Source organism: Plectropomus leopardus, chromosome 10 (assembly GCF_026936395.1).
Source record: "Plectropomus leopardus strain MGB_pleo_1.0 chromosome 10, ASM2693639v1, whole genome shotgun sequence".
Classification (NCBI taxonomy): domain Eukaryota; kingdom Metazoa; phylum Chordata; class Actinopteri; order Perciformes; family Serranidae; genus Plectropomus; species Plectropomus leopardus.
Genome location: NC_142185.1, coordinates 20,205,424 through 20,230,846, shown reverse-complemented (window position 1 = coordinate 20,230,846; position 25,423 = coordinate 20,205,424). Strand labels below are relative to the sequence as shown.

The 25,423-nt window shown below is 39.1% G+C and overlaps 2 protein-coding genes across 4 annotated transcripts in view; both read left to right on the top strand.

Moving 5' to 3' along the window:
• ola1 (Obg-like ATPase 1) overlaps positions 1-795 on the top strand; it is a 52,253-nt gene extending 51,458 nt beyond the window's left edge. The window contains exon 11 of the mRNA XM_042494298.2: positions 326-795. Within this exon, the coding sequence (XP_042350232.1) occupies positions 326-427 (102 nt within the window). The 3' untranslated portion in view covers positions 428-795. The remainder of the gene's footprint in view (positions 1-325) is intronic.
• Positions 796-8,154: 7,359 nt separating this feature from the next.
• sp3a (sp3a transcription factor) lies at positions 8,155-21,004 on the top strand. 3 transcript variants are annotated; one of them, XM_042494480.2, is made up of 7 exons: positions 8,155-8,336; positions 8,721-8,818; positions 10,384-10,473; positions 12,901-14,155; positions 16,041-16,227; positions 16,312-16,508; positions 19,024-21,004. In XM_042494480.2, the coding sequence occupies exons 1-7, from the start codon at positions 8,330-8,332 to the stop codon at positions 19,314-19,316; spliced, it is 2,127 nt and encodes a 708-aa protein (XP_042350414.1). In that variant the 5' UTR covers positions 8,155-8,329; the 3' UTR covers positions 19,317-21,004. The 3 variants fall into 3 exon arrangements, with proteins under 3 accessions (XP_042350414.1, XP_042350413.1, XP_042350416.1); XM_042494479.2 differs by having other exon boundaries at positions 10,375-10,473; XM_042494482.2 differs by lacking the exon at positions 10,384-10,473.
• Positions 21,005-25,423: the final 4,419 nt, after the last annotated feature.

Genomic DNA, 25,423 nt, shown 5'->3' with positions numbered 1-25,423 from the left:
CTTTAAATTGCTTTTATTCAGTCCAATCAACAATCATAAACTAAAATATATCCAATTGACTATAATGTAAGATGAGCAAGGGCAGCAAGTCCTAAAAGATGCAGGAAATTAAGTGTTTTAAGCTCAAGATTTTCTGGCGAAGGACCCCCACAGCCCCTGTTTCAATGTGTCACCAACAACTGTTGAAATGAAACCTACGCCCTTGCAATGTACTGTGTTATTATGTGCTCTACATAGTCCATTATACCAGTAGATTAATAGCTAAAGTAACATACAATATATTTTATTTAAATGTTAATTAATTTTTTTCTTTATTATCTCACAGGCTGCAGGGAAATACAGACAACAGGGAAGAAACTATATTGTTGAAGATGGAGACATCATCTTTTTCAAGTTCAACGCACCAAATGCACCAAAGAAAAAGTGACACGAGAGCAATCTGTTTGTTTACATAACTGACTGTGTGCTTGTTACCCCCCCTGTGTTTTTCTGGCCTGATACCCGCTGCCACACTCTCACTTTCTGTAGGATCAAATCTCCCTCTGATCCAAAGCACAGGTTCAGTAAACTCTGACAGCTTTGCTATTTAAGATCAGGATCGGCCCCCACTCCAAATTGTAGCAGCATTTGAAGGAGCATATTACTCTCCAGATACCTCATTAATCTCCATCACGGGTGCCAGCACTGACACAGCTGACAGCGGGGACAATGCCACCTGCTCTTCTCCCCCTTCTGCAGATAATGCATGTTTTACAGTAGCCCAGATGTCTACACTCAATAAAACATTTGACAAAACCAGTCTGTGTGTGTTTTGGGATGTCTGTATTGAGTGGGAAGCTGCATGGGGATGGTGATAGCGGTCCTGCCGACCACTGATTAGAGAATTAAAAGACACAGCTGACATTGACTGTAGCAGAGAGGGGACAATTATAATTAAATCTGTTAAGTGATGCTGATTTTTGAAGGGCACATGCAGGATGCAGGTGTTTCGGCCAAAAGAACTGGTCAGTTTAAATGATTATTTGTAAAGTGATTGAGTTAACCTTTCATTTACAGTTTCATTTGTGATTGATGAAACTGCGAGTCCTCTCTTTAACGGTCCCTACAATCCTCAAATATTGACAAAAATAGCATCTTTGTTATGTTTACAGTTTCTTTTTCCTATCTGAACAATGAAGGCAAAAATACACCTAGAAATAAATAAAAGAAATATTCATTCAAACCATATTTTCACAAAAAAAGTCCACTTTTTTATGATATTCTGTATAGTATGAAAATAGAGGTTGGCACAATCCACAACCAGAAAACGATTCCTGTTGTCTGAAGTAGTGTTTTTCTCGCCCCTATACTTTGTGTGTAAGTGTTTGTGAAGCGTTTATGCTGATGGAATTGTACGGCTGCAGCCGCAGTGCTCCAGAGTAAGATTGTATTCTCCGTGGGAGTCCGAACAAAGAGCTGTAGATCAGCAGTGCTTTGGTGAATATCTTGTAACCATTAAGACTGCAGAGAACAAAATGGCCTTTTGATGGGAACAAAAAGATTGAATAAAAATGGTCATTTTATAGAGATAGTATTGCATATCCAAGTTTTGGAAAGGAGCCGCGCCTGTGCTAGCACTACAAAGCACAGTGTTTGTCATGGAAATAAGGTGGATTATAGTCTTTAAGGTTTGAGATCAGTGGCAAAATATAGGATAGTGTTTATCATGGTTAGATGGTTAGATGCATGACAACATGTATAAAATGACATTAAGCTTGGTGGCTTTAGCATTAATCACTGAGAAATATTTCATGCAGCAGATCAAGGATGTCACTGCTACCAACACTTAGAGCTCTCGTATACTGTCTGCTATACGACAACAGGCTGTTTTCGGCTCCCTGTTTTCTAAGTGAAACCATACAGATCCTCTGGGGAGCACAATGGGGGCTTGAGACAAAACTGTTTTTGCATTCCTCTCGGGGTAGTGGTGGTGTTGGCCAACCTAAAGCCCACATAGAAGATTATTCATCTGCTGTAGTTTTGAGGCTTGAGATTGATGAGTTTTTCCCAGTGGTGTGGGTCATGGAGTATTTTGTTTTTCATAAAGTGACACTAAATCTTCTCAAGCCGAGTAATAAAGCTATTTAGAATCATGCAGATGTATAGAAACAGAACAAGGTCTCTTGCTCTGTCAGTATGTCCTCAGTGGGCTGTTTCAGGGTTGCATACTAACATATTTCCTGTCCCAGGAGAGGCAAGAATTATAAACTCATTTGGTGTCCATTCTGTCCCATAATTTCAAAGTATTCCTGCAAACATGAGCAGAATAGCTAACAAGGAATGACCCAAAAATTAGCAAGAAATTAGGAAAAAAATTACAAGAATTACCTGTGAAAAGGAAAGTAAGAAAAACAAAAACAAATTTGAATACGGCCTGAAAAACAATACTTAAATAAAATGTATACTCTGTAGCATATGTTTAATGTATGATTACAATAATATATATTTTTTAAAATCAAAAATCGAAGATATTTCTTTCTCGCTCTCATTTTAAACATTCATTTTGAGTCTGTTTTCCTGTCACCTTTTACCACCTTTTGTTCATTGGCTTTTCCACCATGTTTCTGAAAAAAATCTAAACTTATTTGCTCAGATCATAAAGGTTTAAATACTTGTGAAAGTTGTCTGAATGCAGTACAAGACAAACTCATGTTGATCCGGGTTTCAAAGGGTTAATAAAAAGGTTTATAAACAGTACCAGGTGACGTAGGTTGATTGTTAAAGCCGTCTAACTGTCATAACCTCAAAGTAATAAAAACAAGTCCAGAAATGTGACAGATTCTCTGTTGGTACAAATGTTCTGTCAGCACCATCAATCAAGCGGTGCCACTCTGCCCCGAGGCAAACCACAGTGGCATCAAACCAACAAGGGCACAGAGTGGAAAGCTCGCTTTCAAACACACACCCAAGAAAACAAACCGCGGCCTGCTGTTGTAAATCACATGCAAAGACCTTTGAAGCATTTTTAAAAAGGAATGTATGAGCTATAACAAATAAACATATAAATAACTGTGCCATTTTTCAGAGCACTTACAATGCATCAGGGACTGCATTGGGAAATTCAATAGTTATTGTAAATGCATTGTATCATATCATTACAGAGAGGAAATTATCTCTATTTTGGATGACAATAACGTGTTGCCATGTTGTAATTATTGCTATTGTGTGAGTCCTCTGTCTGACACATGCACTATATACTGTACACAGAACAGATATGAAATCACTATAGAATCAGTATTTGACTAAAATAACGCATCATTCATTTACAAGAGTTTATGCAACAATTTCCTTTCCTCCATGTATCATCATACTTCTTGTAGATTTGATCTATTTCTCTCTCTGTCAAAGTGATAACACACAGGCGGTATAATGTTGAGAGAAAGGAGCGCCATAAACAACTCAGAGGAGTCTCAGTAAGGATTGTTTAAATCAAAATATAAGACTGACAAAATTAACTTTCTGGTCGCATCTACAGTTCTTATTGGAAATTACTTTTAAAAGTTACCTGCAATTTAACTTTTTATTATTATGTAATTTTAATTTTATCACATTAATGCTTTTGATTCTGCACACAATAGAAATTAGGCATCAAAATTGTTTTTGCCTCTGTGCCTGTAACAGCCAAGGCCGAAGGCTTTGTGGTTTTGGGTTGTCCATCCGTCCGTCCCATTCTAATCAATGTGATAGCTCAAGAACGCCTCAAAGGATTTTTTTTTTTTAATTTGGAACAAAAATCCACCAGGACCCAACGACGAACTGATTGGATTTTGGTGGTCAAATGTCATTGTGACCTCACAAAACGTGTTTTTGGCCATAACTCAAGAATTTATACGCTAATAATGACAGAATTTTACATAAATGTCTAACAGGATAAAACAATAAAGTGTTGACATTACGTCATCTAAAAGGTCAAAGTTCACCGTCACTGTGACATCATAATGTTTTTCAAAAACACTTTTCTGGCCATGATTCAACGTCATATCTCAGGAACAGAAGGGGAGACATTTGATCAGACGATAAATTGGTGACACTAATCTTGCAGCTGTGCTGATGGTATAAATATTCTGTGCTGCTGGGGGAGGATGTGTGGGAAGCATCCATGTTTTCACAGACATGGATGTGAACTTTATATGCGACTTGTCTAGTAAACGGAGGCGAGCAACCACAAGTCAGTAATTCTACTGTCTAAATGTTTCTTCTTGCCTGCCATCGCACTCATGAACAAGTGATGTCCAAAAGTTAATTTCATCGTAGTTACCCTGCTCATCTTACATAACACACTGTACATGTGTAATTCCATATGTATATATATTTATATTGCACAGTGTACATGGTACCTATTTATTGTCACTTTTTAGTCGAGGCAGGCTGTTTTTCTAAGACTTGTTTTCCATCTTTTTTTTGTCCTATTAACATTGTGTTTTAAACTTGTTTCTATTTTAATCTGGATTTATTCATCAATGCATGTAAGCACAGGAAACACTTTTAGGCAAAACCTGTTTGCTTTTGAAGTGCTATGTAAATTAAATTATCTTGAATCTGCATAGATGAGAGGGGCAGAAAATCAGTGACACATCTCACTGTAAAAATAAACAATTTGTTTCGCTTAAAAAAGCTACTGACCAGGCTGCCTTAAAAATTAAAGTTTTCTGAATTTGGGAAGACAAGTCGAGGTAATTTTGCAATGATTCAACTTGTCGTCTTGTATTCAGTCAACTGAAAAATTTAGGGTTGCCTGGAAACTAACTATTTGGAGCTAAAACAAATAGTTTATTTTTACAGTGCTGAATATAATGCAGTGTGGTACAACAACTCAACCAACAATGGCCTTGATTCTAAAACACAGAGCTAAAATAACACTTCAATGACAGGGCAAAAAAATAACATTACAGGCATGATAAAAGTCCACTTTATGGCAGAACAGCTGATTTGGATTGCATTAGACTGTGCATGTGTGCCTAATGAAGTGGCCACTGAGTGTAAATCTACATCTCAGCAAACAAACATCATCCTCATATGTACATGGAGAAACGTATACCATATTTATTCAGTGTTCTTTGCACTACCACGCACTTGTATTTCTAGTAATGCACACCATACACCGTTTACATGTTTCTCAGCATTCTGTATATAGATGTTTGGTGCCTGATTGTTGTTTGTTAAGTGATGAAGTGAGTTTGAAACCTGTAGCGACATCCCTTTTCTTGTGCTGCTTTAAGACACCTTTCACAAGTACTTAAACCATTGGTTTGATTTCTTTCGAAAACACGGGGAAAGGGCATTGAGTAACTTGGTCATAAATGTTTCACAAATTGCAAAAAATGAGCACATTCATGAAATTATTTTTAAAAAACAAACAAAATGTCTTGGGAAAAAGAGAAAAAGTTATAATAATCATAATTACGTATTTAAAATATGTTACAAAATTATTCTAAATTTTAAGCACTTTTTTTCTAGGTCATTTTCTCTCCTTACTTTTTAACTTTTAGGGGAATGTTCTTGTATTTCTTACTAATTTCTTGCTCATTTGGGGTAATTTCTTCTTCGATGCTCAAACCCTTCCCCCCATGTTTTTTGTTTTTGTTTTGTTTTTTAAGAAATCAAGCCAGTTGATTAGTTTCAAATGTTTAATTATATAAATATGTATAAACATGATTAAAAAAAACCTTTTATGCAACCCCTCGATCAGTTAAATTCTTAGTCCCTCGGACAAAGAACAGTACGATTGTTTCTCAGGTGCTTCAGAATTATAGTCTCTAACACACATTTGATATTCCATCCACACTTCTCTGTGTTGCAACAGTTTCAATTCTCTCTCTCAGGTCCCATTTACAGTGTCCCACGAGGTGCCTCCAGCAGGGCAGTTTCTCTCCGTGGGGTCACTCTCTCTTGGACTGCTGGCCCTCATGAAAACAACTGTCAATATGTTAATATGAAACACTCAGAGCCATTGTGGACTCACTCTGTTGCTTCTCTTTTCCTTCACATTTCGGCACAGCGCCACAACAACGTCAGCTCCTTCAAGAAGAGGCCTTAAAAAAATGATGTTTTGATTTTTAATCCATTTATTCTGTGAAGTTTGGTTAAAAATCATATATTATTGCATTTTTCAACAACAAAGGAAAGCTAGTTCCATGCAGTGGGGTCATTGATGCCCCTATTTAGAGTTATATCTATCACACTGAATCCTTATAGGTGTGCTGAAACTCCCACTGGGTGATGCTCCACAGACTTCACAGATTCCTCTCATGAGGTGAATTTGAGTTCTGTCAATACAGTCTCATTTCCTTTGTTTGCAGCTCGAGCGGGAGACAACACTCACAGGTCTGAGACAAACACAGCGGCAGTTATACGTCTCGTGTAGGCCGCTGTGTCCACCCGGGTGTTGCATTTGAGCTGCTTTTAGGATATTTGACTTTTCCCTTTAACTTGGAGGTCTTTGTAGAAATTGTTGATACGTTTCCAAGGACTCCTGGAGTAAGACAGACATAGCTGCAAGGTTTTTCTAAAGCTGTTTCCATTGGCCTGTGTTTACCTGACACTTGGATTGACAGCAGAGTGATTGGAAATATCCACCATTCACTGCCGTGAGCTCCTGAGTGCACGGAAAGTGCTTTTGTAGTCTGGCTGTAATGGGCCAAGTTTGAATTGAAGGTTGAGAGAAATAGCCTCACTGCGGTCGCGCACTGTGAGGAACTGACACACCACAAATAATACTCAGAAGTGGGGTCCTGATAGCATCACAGGCGCAGAGCAGGTACAATAGCATGCAGGCTCTCATTTCAATGCACTTTCACAATGTTGTACTGAGCACAATCAGATGGAGGGGAAGAATTTCAGTCAAATACAAACTCAGATTGTGTTTCGATTGTGTTCCTTTATTGTCCTTTAATAAATACACATCTTAAAACTCAATTGCTGATCACTTTCTTATTCACCAGGTAGGAGAGTGCCACTATTAGTTTGCAGGAGCATATGAGCGCAAACCTGCCATGATAAATGGCATCATTTAGATTCAGCATAGAGTCAGAAATGTGTATCAGCACCTTAAAAAGGAGTAAATCTGGTTTGTAAGCTTAAAAATTGGGATCACTGATCTAATCTGCTGTAAACCGACCAATCATCATTAAATGCTGTTCCGTTGTCCGTGTCTCTATACTTTATCCATTGTTTCCTTGCTCTATCACTTACGTTTATTCACTCACAGCAAGCCACTGACTCAGTTTTTAAAGCCACAGCAGTTCAATATGTTACCTTAAATATTGTAAAAATGACTACAATTAAGCACTGTTCAGTGACATAACCAGAGTGCCAAAAAAAAAATAATTAATTAATTAAAAAAACATTGGAAGCCATGGGAAAAAACCTCAGGAAGAGCAAGTGAGGAGGGATCTGTCTCCCAGGATGGACAGACAAGGTTTTTTACTCATGAATGTTTTTTTAATATCGGAATATTACGACTTTTTTCTGATAAATTTACAAGTTTAATCAATCAATCAATCAATCATTTTCTGTAACCGCTTGTCCTCGTAAGGGTAAGTTTAATCACTTAATATTAAAATTTTATTTTCATAAATTTACAGTTTACAGTGATTTTTTCTTGAAATCATGTATTTATTCTCGTGATATTATTACTTTATTCTCAAAATCTACCTTTTTTTTTCTTTGACATGACCCCAATCCTCAGTCATACCCATGGTTGCAATATGAGGAAGTGGTCATACCTGGACTGGTGATCACTTCTGCGATTTAATTAGGGTTAAATGCAGAAGATAAATCCCATGTATTTTGGCACACAGTGTGATTGCACAACTGTGTACAACTCAATTGTATGACCTCTGATTGCTATTTTACATCATATTACAAAGCTAGTTTAAATAAACAGCTGTGTCGCTGAAAACATTTGATTCACTGCAATGTAACTGACCGTAAACAATGTAACTACAATTCTCTCTGCCGTCAACACCATAAAACTGAAGATGCATAAAAAACAGGAAAAGAATCCAACAAAGGATGATTGACACGCCGATTGATAAATAATAACGCGATGTGCAAAACGAACAACCAATCACGTGTGTGAAGGAGGGCGGAATTTCCTGTATGTGACGCAAACAGTCCCAGTCAACACTGGAGGCCCCACCCTTTGTGTTACCTACCGCCCGTCAATCAAAATAGAAAAAAATCCTGACAGTTATCACCTCTTTCTAGGCGTATACAATCAATTTAATGTGATGATCATGTCCGGTGGCTTGTGACTATCACGACTCTCCGTTTCACGACAAGTCGCGTAATGACTGGTATGTGATATTTTATATTTACTCTTCACCCACGTAAGCTAACAAGCTACCATCCTCTGGCTAAATTAGCTCGCTAGCAGGCTAGCAGGGATGCTTGTTGCTGATATTGCTAATCAGCGCCGGCTAAGCTAGCAGCGGTAGCTAACGCTGCGCTCGTTAGCTTAGCTGTTACCTTGTTTAGGACACTGTGAGCTCGTTAAACTAGGTATTGTTACGTCTGTGTTTTCTTAATTGAGTTTGATGTAGTTGGCAGCGGTGGTTGTAATTTTATAGTTAGCTCTGGCGTTACATATATTAGCTAGCCCCTTAGTTGAGAGCAGGCTTGTTTAGCTAATGTTAGCTTCGGCTGTTCCCACACTTAGCTTTATGCTTTTTACTACACAGCCCCAGAACAGCCGATGAAGCCAGAAGATATGGCTGCCTTGGACGTGGACAGCAGTCAAAGCGACTTTCTGCTGCAGGAGCAAGGCAGGAGCAATCAGGTGAGGTTTCCCTCTCGGGATTATGACTCTCATTATACGTCGTTGCTGCGTTTCCAGAGTGGTGCTCACCGAAGTTCACACATTTCAAACTTGGAAGGGGTTATTGTGCCCTCATTGAACCTCTCAGGCAACACTTCCTCAGAGGCAGGTTACAGATCCCGCCTCTTTAGCCAGGATTGAGGTGACAGACTGAGACCTAAACATGACCGGGGTGCTACCGTAGGTACTACCTGGGGGGTTCAACACTGGACATGCACGTCCTGTAAAGGGATATTTCGCCGATTTTCAACCAGCTTTGTGTCAAAACAATGTGAATAGTATGTGTAGATAACCTGTTGTAGACTCTTCTCCATCTAAAAGTCAAAGGTCAGTCATCTTTATTGTCAGTTCTGACATGTTTCTTAGGCATACAGGAATTGAGATTGCATTTCTCTTCATGCCCACTGTGCAAATGGTAAAAGGACAAAAAGCGAATAGAAAAACAAAGAGAAATGTATATATGTATATGTACATAAAATTAAATAACTGGGCAATAAAAAGAAAGAAAATAATGACATTGTGTATATACATACCTACATACATACAATAGACATATTCACATGTGTGCAGTAATCCTAATAATCTAACTAGTGCCTGGATATCCCTCCTCTCCCCACAGCGAAACTCCTCCAAATGATGTAAATTAAGCTGTTTGGAGGAGTTTTGCTGGCTCTTTGGGCTGTTGCTCGAACTACCATGGATCTATTAGGACAACCTGGAAATAGCATGGACGCGGGGCTCGTTCATTCCTATGAGAGGTGCGCTGTGATATGCAGCAAAACACGCTCTATTTCCACGGTATGAAAGTACCTAGATCTTCTGCATCATGGCCCATAGAGCATGCACACTAGCAACTTACGGTGGCCTAGTGTGCCAGAGCAGGTAACATCTGACGTCAGTGGGAAATAGTCTGTTTGGGCCCCATAGCATCATGTGAGGGACACAGAAGTTTTAATACCATTTTTTGCCACTATGTAAAATTTGCTTCCAAGCCTGGCTACAGGCAATATTTCTGCATTTCCCTATTGCCCACTGCCAGCTGCTATCTCAAACAGTATACAGTTGATCGAGAGACTTTCGCTGTCTCTCAAACTTGGACACATAATACACGAAAAATAGGCAGCACTGATGAAATATAAACCAAGACTATGTTACTGCAGTGCATATTTTTTTCACCTGAAAATGTTTTCAGAAACATGCTTTTGCTTTTCCGTTTAACTGTAATATGAGATCCAGTCAGGCAGCAATGTTTCACATGGACAAATCCACTTTATGCCACCCACCAGCAGGCGCAAAGCATTCTGGTCGTTGTAGGTTTTGTACCTCTTGAGCAAAAGCACACTTTTTCTCTGTTTTCTTTCGTCATGTAGCACCATGAGGGCCTTCTTTATATTGCTGAAATACTTCTTTAACCTCCTAACTTAAAATTTTGCTCTTTGGCAATACGTCATAGTTTCTATGGCCCCAGACTAATGGCCACCCACTCTCTTCCTTTTAAATTTGCCCGTTGTGGGAAGGACACTCAGCCATCACCCCTCGACCTGCTAGCAACCACCTGCACTAAGGTTGGGTCGCCGTCGTCAGAGGTGGACAGAGGTGCTGCTGCTGCTGATGTGGTAAGTCAGCACCTCTGCTAGATTCGACACAGCTTCGGGAGAAGTGAAGCCTTCACTCACAGCTGAGCAGAATTGGTGGTGGGAGTGTAGCTAAGCTTGCACTTGCTTTTGTGGAATAATAGCCACTGCATTTTGACATAAAAACAGGAGGGCATAGAATTTCTTTAGCTTTTTGCAGTTTTAATTACTGAAACAGACTCAGTAATTACATCCATATCCTCCTGGCCATGTGACTACATTCACCAGGGCTGAATCCAGTGGCCCCGATAGAGTGCCCCGGGAATGATTCCTTAAAACCTGGAAATGAAATGGCATTTCAGCAACTACGGTTTGCACTTCTCAAAGTCAGTACGTTTTTTTAATGGGTTTTGGTTAGAAGCGTGAGATAACAAGAGCTTAAGAGACTTTCACGTTTTGTTCTACGACATAAAATATATCAGTAAATACCCCACTGTCAACACTGAAACTTTTATGTGTCTTAAGAAATACAGTTGCTAAGTGGCTGAATGAAACTATAAAACCTCTTCACACCACGCTGTGCATAATATGGCTTTGCAGCCTTGTTGTGATGGCAATGTTAAGTTGTGCAACCAGAGTGTAGTTTGTTTATAGCCTAACATTAGCTTTTTATCTGTGGCAATGTCATTTAGACCTCCAAAATCCTAAAAGTGGTATTCATTTGTGAAGATCATCTTGCTGAACAAATCGTGAAAGTATCATAAACATTTGTATATTCTCTGCTATTATCAAAAATCCAATGGGAAAATCCCATACGTTTTTTGACGAGGGAACCAGGGTGATGCCAACTCCTGCATCGGCATACAGAAAAACATCATCCCTGGGGCACTCTATATATAACATATTGAATTCAATTACAATTAATGGAAGTACAGTGGAAAAAGACTTTCCATGTTCGATGTAGTTTATTCAGCTGGCAACTTCTTTTGCTTCAAGCTTAATCTGTAACATGCTCTGATTAAACAGCAACATCAACCACAAGTGTGTCAGGGAAAATTAAGCTCTTGAATTGCTTATTGTAGATCAAGATGTAGTTTGACTGTTTCTGTTCATAGATTTATGTTTGTGCTCATTCATTAAATTCTTTATTAGTAAATGCACAGGGTCAGTTGGTGCCAGGGTTGGAAATTAGTACAAGCCACCAGCCATGCTGGTAAAATATGTAAGTGGCTGCTAGATTTGCTTCACTCACCAGCCAAAAAAACAATGGTAATGTATTGAGTGGCTGGTAGATTTTGGTATTGAGCAGCCACAATGGCAGGTGGACAAAAAAGTTAACTTCCAACCCTCAAAGAGCTGGCTGAAGTACGATTTCTAAAGGTCTTGTTATCCAAAGATGTTCCTCAGACCATTATTGGGTTGAAAAATTAAACGTGACATAACATAAAATATGTTTGCCAATATGTTGTAATGGCTTAATTATTTGTAATTCGTAAAACTGTATTTCAGTGGTATTAATGGTGTGTATAATATGTGTTGTTGCTTGAGATTGCAGTATGGGCTTAGATGACATTTAGGCTCTGCTGGGAGAAAAAAAATACTTTAATGTATTCTGTTTGCTTGCAAACTTTGGTTTCATTTTTTTTTGTAAGACAAAGTCTACCATATTTTGTCTAAATTACTTTAATTTACCAATCTTGACTAAAGACATGAAGCCAGGAGCACCACTTACATTTTTTCACTTTAAAGCAGCTGCCCAAGTTTATAGTAAATTGACACTTCATTACAGCTGTGATAGCAACACAAGGCAGATTGTACTGTGAGGTTTCTGTCTGGCTGTGTTGGCACAGCACTAGTTTGATACAGCTGACACAAAAAACTCAGTTGTGTTTGCCCATTTGCTCAGGTTAATTTTGTTCAGTAAGAATCCTGTGGACATCTGCATGGAGGCCACCTGAAAATATAGCACTGACCAAGCACTGACCACCATAAATAAAGCCTTGAAGCACAATTAGGTGTTGCAGGCGTTGCAATTGGCCTCCTTCACGGGTAGTATAACACTTATATTGCAGGAAGACGGACCACTGACATTGTCACAGATATCTTTGGATTTGTCGTGGTTCATTATAAATCAGCTGCAGGTGCGAACAGAGCCATAGATAACCTTTTATTAAGAACAGTAACATACATATGAAACAAAACTTAAGTTTCTTGCCCACTTAACTTATACTGACTCAATAGATTTTTGCTCATTTTGCCCACTGCCCACTCATGTTCCCAAGGCTGATTGTGTGAAGTGCTGGCACCATTTTTTTTTCATCAAAATGTTGGGCTGTGTAAGTCTACAAAATTATTTTCCTGTCTATTTTAAAAAGCAGGTTAACATCAGACTTTTGTGCTTTACATTGCTCAAGATGATTAACAGCAGGTGCCTGTCTTTTTTGTAATGTCGATCATTTCTTTTCTCAGACCTCAGATCCATCTACGCAGCTCACTGGGACTGATAAATGGGAGGTGTTAACCCCAACAACAGCAGCAGCAAAGGATGAATCTGGATTGATACAGATCCAAAGTCAAGGAATACTAACATCAAACGGGCAGTATGTTCTTCCTATCCAGAACTTACAGAGTCAGCCAATCTTTGTGACGTCAGGAACGGACGCCTCCTCTGCCAATTCAGTGCCTAACATTCACTACCAAGTAATTCCTCAGATTCAGACAGCAGATGGACAGCTGAGCTTCTCCACTTCCGGTGTGGAGGGAGCGACTCTGACTCAGGATGCCACGGGGCAGATTCAGATCTTGCCTGATGGTAGCCAGAGTCTCACTGTAACATCAGCTGCAAACATCCTTAATAACAACCAGAACCTCATATCACAGACTGGTAATGTCCAGCAGCTCCAGGGGGTTTCTCTTGGCAGCTCCACCTTCAACAACCAGGGTCAGGTTGTTACTAATGTGCCTGTGGGTTTGCCTGGGAACATTACTTTTGTTCCTATTAACAGTGTGGACTTGGACTCCCTCGGCCTCTCTGGTGCTCAGACTATAGCAACAGGGGTCACTGCTGATGGCCAGCTAATTATGACGAGTCAGCCCGTGGATGGCTCAGAGAGTCTGGCGAAGACAGATAATCACCTCTCACAGACACTACCAGTAAATGACTCAAATGCAAATCATGAGATATATGTGCCAACGTCTTCCTCTCAGCTACACATTCCAGCGAGCGAATCAGGTCTGCTGACACAAGACACTTCACTGTCATCAGTGGCTACGGAGCAAGCCGACTCGAGTTCTGGTCTCCAGGAGGGCTTTATCCAACAGAATCAGGAGCAGAGCGTCCAGGTGTCCTCCGCTCAGCCCATCATCCAGCTGCAGCAGGTCCCTATTCAGACCACCAACGGTCAGGTAGTCCAGTCCATGGCGACAGGCGGACAGAACCTGCAGAATGTGCAGCTGATCAATCCGGGAACCTTCATCATCCAAGCTCAGACGGTCACACCGTCGGGTCAGATACAGTGGCAGACCTTCCAGGTGCAGGGGGTGCAGAATCTGCAGAACCTCCAGCTGCCCACAACACCGCCCCAGCAGATAACCCTGGCTCCAGTCCAGACCCTGTCACTAGGTTCCAATCCAGTCAGCATCAGCACGGGACAGATCCCCAACCTGCAGACAGTAACGGTCAACACCATGGCCCAACAAGAAGGAGACACAGACAACCCTGGAGGTACTGTAGCTCTTTACATTGATAATGTACTCACATACGTCATCTTTAATTTGTTGTGTTTATTTTTAAATATCCAACTTTGACATCTTTCAAAAGGGCCCATCTTCAGCAAATTACTCTAAAATGCCATTCTGTACTTAATCACTGCATTTGTTACAATAACACAATAAAGGTGCATGTATGTTTGTTTGTGTGCTCAAAGCAGACAGTCCAAGGAGCTGTCTGTGTAAAATCATCTGCACTGCTGTAGGAATGTAACCGACAATCATTTTTTAAATTGTTAAACAATCAAACTATTTTCACTAAATCATTCAATAGACCTTTTTTTTTTTTTTACTAAAGACATTTTGACATGTCACAGCAGGAAAAGTTGTAAAGTTGTAGCACAATTGTAAATCAGGAAATTAATGATGGTCGGATTCCATTCAGCTGTTTCAGTTTCACAGTCCTGGTAATGTGCATGCTGGCTCACTGTCACCATGTCATGGTTCACCAGGACAATTGAAAAGAACGGTAATGCTGCGTTCACACAGAGTCAAACAGTTTGCAGACGTAATAAAGCTTTTTGACAGCATGGGAAAAATAGAGAAACACGATGTGTGTGGACATTAAGTGTCCTTCTTTTATTGTAAAAATTATTATAATTGCAAATACAGATTAAACTGCTAGAATATTAAAATAAATTGCTTTTTCAGTTTACTTGTTACATTTTGTTGCAAAAAGAAATTACCGAAGTGAAATTAACAGACTGAAAACTTTTATCTTCAGATAAAACTTATAAAAGCAATGTTGACAGTTGTCCTTTTTTGGACATAATTTGCAGTAGAAAAAAGGTAATAAGTTGCAACAGTTCTAGCAATAAATAGCATATTGCGAACTGAATGAGAATGAGATGTTTTTTCAAAATTTGAAATATTTTTGAAAATTAGTGTTGTCATTGTTAATTGTGATACGATTAAGGTCCCTAATTAACATTTTAATTTTTTGTAATAGTGTTAATCACCGGCCAAATTTCCCGTCTTTAAGAGGCAGTACTGGGCTTAGATGACGCAGAGATGTTTTTGGAGTGTATAAATATATGGATCTGCCAATGATTATTTAAATAGCTTAGTATTGTGTGCATCATAAAAGGGTATGTTCATACATGTACATGTTACTGCAGGCTCAGATTAATATTCAGCTAAATTCTAGTTGAATTAACTTACTTAATTCACTTATTTATTAACTTTGGACAGCAGTCTCTCAGTGTCTGCTGTTACTGTTGCTGGTATTTTATGCCGACCTCACCCAGGTGAACTGTGGTTCATGTGAACACAGCTTAACACCTGTGCTTTTCCAGCTATGACAAGTCAAAATGTGTGCTGGGAAAATGGTCGATAGTTTAAAAATAAAATTGTATCATTACATAAAACAGAGAAAATCAACAAAGCACTAAAATTTTAGAACCGTTGTGCAGCAAAGCATATTTTAGATGATTCTGTATCTAAACAGTTAAAGTTTTCATTGTAAACATAGTTTATATTTAGCATCTTACCAAAATACATTGTGTGTATCCTTAAAGCCACTTTCTGCTGAATTTCTATGTAATTATAGCTATCAAAACATTGTGATGAAGTTCCTGATTGTAGCAAAGTCCTTCCATCAATTTCCTGACACTCATGTGGGCTAAAAAGTCCACAGGGTGTGTTTAATTTATTATCAAAATTGTCATTGATACATTTTCCGTCAATCAACTAATTATTTTATCACTGTGCTTAAAATGGAGTTTAGCTTGTGAAATTTGCTGCCATGCTGTCAGTCACGCACAGTAATAAAGCAACTCTCACTGTGCAGGCTTTTTGATACATTTACCAGAGCTTGATATTAACGTACACATTAATTCCAGACATTCGGATAAAAGAAGAGCCAGACTCTGGAGACTGGCAGCTGAGCACCGACTCTACCCTGAACACGAGCGATCTGTCCCACCTTCGCGTCAGGCTGGTGGATGAGGAGGATCAGTTGGGTCAGGAGGGCAAGAGGCTGCGCAGAGTGGCGTGTACTTGCCCCAACTGTAAAGAGTCAGGTGGGAGGTGAGTGAGCCTTCATCTTCTGCACAGTTCTGCGTAGGAAGTATACATATCAGAGCTCTAACTACTCATACCTCTGTTTCTCAGAGGATCCAGCACGGGGAAGAAGAAGCAGCACATCTGCCACATTGCTGGCTGTGGGAAAGTATACGGAAAGACATCGCACCTGCGAGCACACCTGCGCTGGCATTCAGGAGAGCGACCTTTTGTTTGCAGCTGGATGTTCTGCGGGAAGAGGTTTACACGCAGTGACGAGCTGCAGAGACACAGGAGAACACACACAGGTGCCCTTTTTTTGCTCTCTCAGTGTTTACACATCAGGGAAACATCAGTAAAATGTGTTAATTTGTGCCCTGCAAAGTGTGAGTCATGTAAAAAATAACAGTGTTTGTCCCCTTCTGGATTTACATGTAAAATGTCAGGTTAGGATTGAAGGCCATGGTGAAAAACACATCCAGATTTCACAGACTTGGTGATAATTTTCCGGTTCAAAATGGGGTTTAAACAGTTTGTTCTGCAGTCTAATTTGCAGGATCTGTTGATATCGGAGTGTAAAACAAAAAAAAAACCAAACAAACGTGACAAGAGATGCTCGTAGAGAGCTCCGCTTTTTGGTTTAATTTTCATCGTGTGATTCTGCTTTCAATCTAAACACTAACCCAAAAATCAGCAAAACATTGTAAAAAATACAAGAAAATAATTTGAAAATGAATAAAAATGAGCAAAAACAAAACAAACCAAAAAAGAAAGTAAGGTAAAAAAAAAAAAGTGCAATACACTGGCACTCTAACGGCACTCTTATCGGTACTTTTTAGATTTTTTTAGAGAGAAAAATGAAGAAAAGAAAATAAAGAACAGAATTAATATTGCTTTATTATCTATGTATATAATAACAGTTTATCAATAAATATTCTGTGAGAGCATTGTTTTGAACAAATCACTAATATAGAATGTAACATACCGGAGAAGGATTGGGAAACGGGAGGTGAACTACAAGCTTGGTGGTCGAAAACAATACATTTCTCCCCATGTATGTGATGAAGTCATGTGGTTACATGTCATCAATCATGCCGTGAGAACTACAGACACACATAAGATCAAAATATAAAACAATTAATTCCAAACTCTCACAGAAAATTCCTAACAAATGTCGGCATCTCATTAGAGTAAATAATAAGCTCGACAAACAAAATATAACTCTGTACCTTGTTGGCTGCTTTAACTTAAAGAGGAGAACAGAATGGTGTCGAGCGTCTTCACCGTTCATGTTTTATCTTCACAATTTATCTTCAGCTGCGATTTCACTACTCAGCCTCCATTACCTTGCAGGTAAGGAGCTCAGCTCTCGGGGAAAAGGGGGAGGGGAACACCTCACACAAGGGAATTTATATGTTCCGGTCCTTCCAGAGACAGTTTTATAATTCATCTTACACACAGCATTTTTTAACAAAAGATACACAAAGCATGATTTGATCCAACTCAAATATTGACTCAGTTGATTCGTTATTAAAATTCAACTTGAATATATGTATAACTGCCACTATAACTGCATCTACTCATGGACGACACTCGTGCTCTTGACAGAGCAAGATGTAAATATTACGGCATCCTCCTTAGCTAGGCTTTAGCATTAGCTAGCTCAGTGGTGCGAGGTAAGCTAGCAGTAAATGCACGCTTCCTTCTGCACAGTGACTTTGGCAGGTGCACTTCAGAAAAAACAGAATAATTCCTACTAGAAATGGGCAATATATATTGATTATATTTGATGTATCGAGGCTTGGTCCACATGGGACGTATGAAACGACTATATTGCCAACATCAAGTGTAAATTCTCACTTTTTTTAAGCTTCTAGCATCAGACTGGCTTAGATGTTTCAGCTCTCTCCCTCTCACAGGCACACACATATAAAGATAGACTCATACATTTGTATTTACATCTGCAGGGCTCCAGACTGCTACTTTTTTGTTGCGTTTTGCAACCATGGAGCACCACAGTAACAATGTTATTAATATATATTATTAATATGTTATTAATATTTGAACTAGAGATAAACTATCCTTAGTTCATTTAATAGTTTTGTATTTTATTAGTCTACGGTAGTTTAGAGGAGATTTCAAAATATTGAGATATGTATTGTATCGCGATATAGCCAAAAATTATTGCGACATTATTATCAAACCATATCGCCCAGCCCTAGTTCCTACATGAACCTGCTCACAACAAGGTTTGTGGATTTTCTTGAGTAACCTGGTCACGATTTTTGGAAAGAGGCATTGCTGTTGAGTTCCTCAAATTTATTTTTTGGGGTCTTTGAGTGCAAGTCAAGTGCCATCCAGTTTCATTATACTGGAGAGAAGGCAGACATCTCTACGTCCGACGTTTCCAACACTCGGCAGCTCACTACAAAATAATCAAGATCGATAAATGGCACTGCAGGTAAGAGGCATGATATGATTTTTTTCATTTTGGGGTGCACTGTCCCTTTAAGAGTTTGTGGACACAGTAAATTTTTCAGTCATATACTTAGAATTTGTCGTCAGTTTATTTGTCACATTTCTCAGTGACAGGATGGTTTGAGCAACTTATAACAATAAAATAAAATCTGCTAAATAGGAATTTAGACACCGGTGACATTTCTGCCGTTTATTTTATTCATGAAACAAATTGAACTTGTTTTGCCACTTCCTTAAACTCTTCTCCTCACCTTCGAAACATACCCTCCAGATAGTTGGCGCATTTGACCAAATGTATTCAGGATCAAACTCTTTATCTTTCAAACTATATTTTCTGTCTGGCAGGAGAGAAGAAGTTTGTCTGCCCAGAATGTTCCAAGCGCTTCATGCGGAGCGACCACCTGGCGAAGCACATTAAAACTCATCAGAACAAAAAAGGCGTGAACTCTGGCAGCGCTGTGGTGGCCTCAATGGAATCTGCGGGGTCCTCAGACAGTATCATCACCACGGCAGGCGGGACCACCCTCATCCTCACCAACATCCAGCAGGGTTCCAGCAACGCCCAGGACATCCTGGCCAACGCAGAGATCCCTCTCCAGCTCGTCACCACAGTCGCGGCCAGCGAAGTCATGGAGTGATTTACACTCCACTTATGAACTTCTACAACCTCTCCCATACTGTATACTCCTACCTGCATTTTTATCCAAGTTTTGAAGAAAAACTAAAATTATAAATATATATATATAAATATATATATTTTAACACAGAAATAGTCAGTCCATTTCCATACTCAGTTTTTACTGAACTAGTAGTGGAGACTAAAAGAAGATAAAGGTGGAAAAAGACATTGCAGTAAATACACAAGGAAATGCCTTATTTTGTACAATATTGTGTTGTTGGAAATGTAGAATGCCATTTCGTTTGGAATCGTCTCTTTTTTTTCTTTTTTCTTTTTGTTAAGGTGTTTTTCACACAAAAAAATGGTAAGTTGAGCAATTTTCTCTTTGCCTTTTTGTTTGGATGGTATATTATGATGTCCTTGTTAAGCTAAGTTTGTCCCATCCTTAAAGCAAAGACTAAATCTCACAACAGAGCTAATTTTATCTGGCTGAAGTAATGGTATTGCAACGTCCATGCAAAATTATTCATGTTTTTTTTTAATATATATATTATGCATTCTTTTTTCAGTGTCCTTACAGTCGGTCTGCTTGCAAATAAGTGAGCCCTCCTTCCTTCAGTTTTTGAAAAACTTTGCTCACACCTGCTACATTTTGCAGGTGAAATCAAAACAATCAGAATTTTGTATTGTAATTCCTCTTGAACATATACTGTTGATATGATACACATTATTTGCTTATGAAATATTTTGACTGAACAGCTATTTATATTTGGGCTTTACATAGACAATGCATTTGTGATATTAAAAGTCCAACATATTTCAAATGGCTCCATTATATGTGATTTAAATGTGTTTTTGTAAAAACCTTTTTGGAGGACTTCAAAAACGATGCATTGTAATATGAAGAAGAAAAGCCATTTTTTTGGAGGTAATTGCCAAATTTGACTACAAACTCAGGGTGACTTGTGACTGTGTGATATAATTAGAGTAAATCACCCCTGTAGCTTCTCGGGCCATGGCGGGGATGTTGTGAAGAAATGTTATTCGATGATGGACCAAAATCTGAGGTGAATTAAGCTGTCACCATGTCACCAATGCTTGATGATTTCTACCATGTCCAGTTCTTACTTTTAAGGACGACCCCTGTTCATGTTATAGAAACAGCTTTGAAGAATTCTTGCCAGTATCTTGCTCCATCACAGAAAAATTACTGAAAGCGGTACTCTTTTTAACAGCACTATTCTCATCACGTTCATGTTGTTGTTAATCCTTTTGTATAAAAAATGTTTTGTATACTTCCCAAGAGACTGTCCTTTATATTCATTGTCAGTAAATGTAAAATGTTTCTGTCTTTGTGTTGATACTTTTTCTTTAACTGTATGTTGCATTTCCCTGTTCCATTTTATATTTTTTATTTTATCCCCTCCCCCAGCTGTTGAATTGTTAAATTGAATACACACTGAACAGTGAATTTTGGTGGCATATTTGATTCGATTTTTTTTCTTTTTGTGACACATAATGAAAATTATGTGATGTGATCATTCTGCCCACATGGACGTGTTGTCCTCTTCAGGAGATTATTCTTTACCCCCATTCAGACAGCATCTTCTGTTATGTACTAAGCACTGAAGGTTTGTCCTCATTCATAAATCTTCTGTATAAATATGTCAATATAACATCAATATAAACCTTTCTGTTACACTTAAATTTCCTTTCATTTTTTTGCTTTCATGTTTGGAGATTGTACAATGTGTGCTTTCTTAGGGCCTGATATTTCGTACTAAAATGACCAAGACAGGTTTTTCAAAACACGTGAAATCTATTGTTTCTTGTCTTTTCGAAGTCATGTCTTCCAGCCAGGAGCTTTATCCTTCCCCCACGGCGCACACTCTGGGTTGGTAGTCCAGTAGATGTCACTACTGCCAAGGGAGCAGGACGAGAGGTATGTTTGACCCCTTGACCTTCCCCATGTAGCGCTGCTAAGATAAAGACATAAGTCACAGAGGCCAACAGGAGGTGTGAACCCTCAATTAACCACAAGTTAATGTCACACAGAAATGTCAGGAACATATTCTGCTGCTGGAGAACAAAGTACTGTCTCATGACTTTGAAAACAGACATGTAACAGAGATGTAACGGCTTCTAGTTTTATGACCTAGATTCATGTATATTTCAGTGAATTATCAAGACAGCCATTTAAATAACTGTTTTGTTTCTGCCTTTAAAGTGGGCACACAGACTCCTGTTGCTATAATTTGCCAACTATTTCTAAATATTTTGATATATTAACCTGATTTTACCTTCCCAGAGCAGCACACGCATGCTGCATCACTTTCTGTGCCTCTCACACTAAATAGGACATTTTACTAATTAGGTACTGTTGCTATTTTTTCTTTAATATTAGGCTCAAGACGGCGGCATAAGGGATTTAAAAATGTATTATAGCCTACCTGGTTTTAGTGCCTGTGAACATAATTGAAATGGTATTCTATGAAAAGCTTTATCTGGTAAATCAGAGTGAAAAGCACATGCTTTTTGAATCTTAGTCAATTTGCAGAAAACGAGTCAGAAAATGTGGTCTATAATGTTAAAAAGGACTCGTCCGTTTTGTCGTTCCTTTCATTTGCATAATTTAATGAATCCAATTCATTGTAATGCAATACCAAGTGCACCAGGAACATAGAATGACAGTTTGAGTTAATGAAATGTGTTAACGGTATCATCATTTACTTGTATGTTAATTAGTCCAATTAATTTCCCCTGCTCGGTAATCTGAATATTGTAATAATCTTTGCTCCCCTGCAGGAATGAATCTATGATACACAGACCTCTGGGACAATCTACGTCGAGAATCGTGGTTTTTCCAGTTGACACAAATGAAAAACGTGAGTGTCTTGAAATTTTTGTTAGGTCTGAGATTCAGTAATATTTCTGCAATTTTTGTGTGTGTGTGTGTGTAACAGGGCAGGGGGGTGTTACACTCTTTGCTCAAATTTTGTTTACCACCAGAGGTTGTGTATAGTCTGCCTTCAGCTTCTATAATGCAAATCACACCCACAGTTGGAAATGTATTGAGAAAAAAGAGGGTGATTGTCCAGAACCAGGATAACTTTGTCTTGCTTGACAAAGTGCCATAGCATTGTAACAGGAAGAGGCATGGTTCTTCTGGCCGTTAGAGATAAAAGCTGCCATCAGTGGGCGATCCTCCCCGGCAGCTCGGCAGGTTAAAGAAAAGGAGAGAGATCGGCTGGCTGCTGAGCGTGACTCTGTCCACACTGTCATTTCAACTGACCACTTGGATTGGAGGCCAGCTTTGTCAACAAACTGTTGTAGCTCCTCTTTTATGCACTAACATGTATGTCAGCATTGGCCTGCAGCAAAATGTACAGATTTTAGCCCAATAAGTAAATCTGGAGAGGTAGTATCAGTATATGGTTATTATATTTAAAAAAAAAAACTGATGCAAGCAAAGTAAAGCTTCTATTTGCTTTTATTTGTTGAGGCAAACACGTCTTTACTGCACACACTCAGCTCCTCATTGTCACCCCAGAAGGTTGAACATTATATGAAGTGAATTTTGCAAAAGAGAAGTGAAACACAATTCAACTCAAATCGTATTTTGGAGAGTAAAAGGAAAGCTTTTTCAATAATGCCCTTTCAGCATTGTGTTTTTGTGATAGAAAAGCAGTGTTTACACTACGAGTTGTTTGTGTTTTTTTTATTGCAGCAAATAGCTTTGGTTCTCGTAGCTCAGTTTGAATAGCGGTGCAATTGTACACGGTGCTCAACTTCTCCTCCAATTCATGTGCAAAAATGCATAAATACAATAACTATGCAGAGGGAGAGAAACACTGTAATCATGCAATAACATTTCCAACTGTATGTGTGATAGAATTCAAAATGCTATTGGGATTATGGTTCTTAACCATTGGGAGGTAATGTGAACTGTTGGCAGAAATGACTTCTTTCATTATACTGTCCCAAATATACAAAATACTTCAGCGAGAGGGCTGCTTCTTCCCTATCCCTGCCCAATTTTAACTGTTTCCCCCAGTTGTTGAAGGATGGGCCTGCAATTTTGCAAAGTGACTATTATTTGCTTTTCTCAAGGAATCAACAACTTGAAAGTACAGTGCAAAGAATTGTTGGGGTTCTGCAGCTGCATTTGTTTACAATATGTCTCTTCGGTGAAACACAGAATTTAGAGCCTTTATTTAATTTCCTCTTGGATATGAACTGCAAGTATACATAAGTGAAAAGCACTCACCATCCTGCTTAAAATGTTGTTTACAGCAGAATACTGATATTTTTTTTCTCTTAAAACATTAGCAGATTTAAAATGACATAAAAAAGTGTCCCGTGTTTCTACATTCCTGACACATTCTTGCCCTTGATCAACTGTAGAAGGCAGACAATAGTGCAGATCATTTTCCCCAGGCAGGGAAACACAGCATGGATCAACTCAATAACCTGATATTCCCTGTCTACTGAGTGTGGACAATTTAGCAGAAGGTCAGCGCCTTTTTTTTTTCATTCCAGAGACAATTTGGTGACCTCCCTCTGGAGCCCCAGCAGGACAAACAGAATCGTCGGGCTAGAAAGTGCTTGTGTTGACATTGCGTTTAGGTGTGGACTCCTCAAGGTGAACACATACCTGGTGAGGGACAGGGGGGCTATTATGCAAAGCTGAAGCACAGACAAGTCGTAGGCTTGTGGATTCATTTTTTTTTATGTGTTTTTGGTAATTATTGACACTGTCGGGGTGGATGTTTAAATTTAAAGATGTCTACTGGGTGTAAAAGTGTGGTGTATGTGTGTCAATGCAGCTGCAAATCATCTTCCATCATCCTTTTCTATGCAAAGGTCCCATGCACAGCTTCAAATTAAACACTCTTGTTTCAGGAAAATTATGGTCTGACTATGTTCTTTTTCTGCAGGGTGGAATTCAGATTTGATCAATCTTTGCTGTCTTTATTGTTAAATTTCTCTCCCCTGCTGGTTTGCATTTACTGTATGTATGTTTTTTCCCCCAGATCCGACTGTGAAAATTGAATCGACAACAATGAGACACCTCCATCAAATTTTCCACATTATGTCGTCCTTTGTGCTTGCACGCAGCATGTGAGTGTTTTTAGTGAGGAGACAATTGCATAAGATGATGTTGAGATCTATGAGAAGATTAGGAGGGATGATTTTTAGCCATTCCTCACAGCAGTCATATAGTTTTCTCACTGTACGAAATAACTCTTTGTCTTTATTGTGCACCTCAAGGTCAAACAACGGCTTCAACTTCAAGTCAAGGATAAACTGCAAGCGTGTGTTCAGTATTCTCTTTTGGTGACAAGAGCTGGCCTCCAGTGTTATTCAGCCCATTGAAAACGATTTCAGATATGAAAGGAGACGTTTTGTATCTGAAAATGTACATTAAATGGTGTCAACAACACGCTGGAGGTCAGAGTAGAGTCCCCATGGAGACTGAATCTGGCTGCTGCGCTGGAAGACTCGACACCCCCCTGAGTGGCGGCTCCGTGATGGCTCTCAGTTTCTCTCGTCATGTCCCTGGCAGCTTTGACACAGGTAATATGCATGCAGGCTGACAGTGCCTGGGATGTGCGGCAGAGACAATGATGTACATATCATTTTCCTCCCTGACTGATTGAAGACTGTAATCTGTGCTGGACTTTCTCTCTGATTACACACGTCTCAGGGAGCAAAACAAGGACTCTGAGCTGCCACTGGGCACTGGACTCATCCAGGGCTTTCAGCCTTCAAGAGGACTGAAGTCCGCCTTTAAGGTGAGCTCAATTTTCGTCCCATTTACACTATTGTTACAAGTGTCGGATGGAATGCATCTGGTAGATAGTGGTCAAACAGTGGCTGTCTGAAGATGACACAGGAACAGAGATGTATCTGGCACCCAAGGTCATCCTATTCCCGTCTCCAGAAAATGTTTAGAGCTCCTGTAAAGGCACAAAGAGAGAAACAATATCATGAATTTTACATTGGCTGCATTGTGCTTTTTGCTTACAAAATGCAAAGTGCCTCCCACATCAGGCCAAAGTTAAACCTGTCCAACAAGACCAACCATGAAATACAGACAGAGCCTATGTTGCCGACAGCTATAGT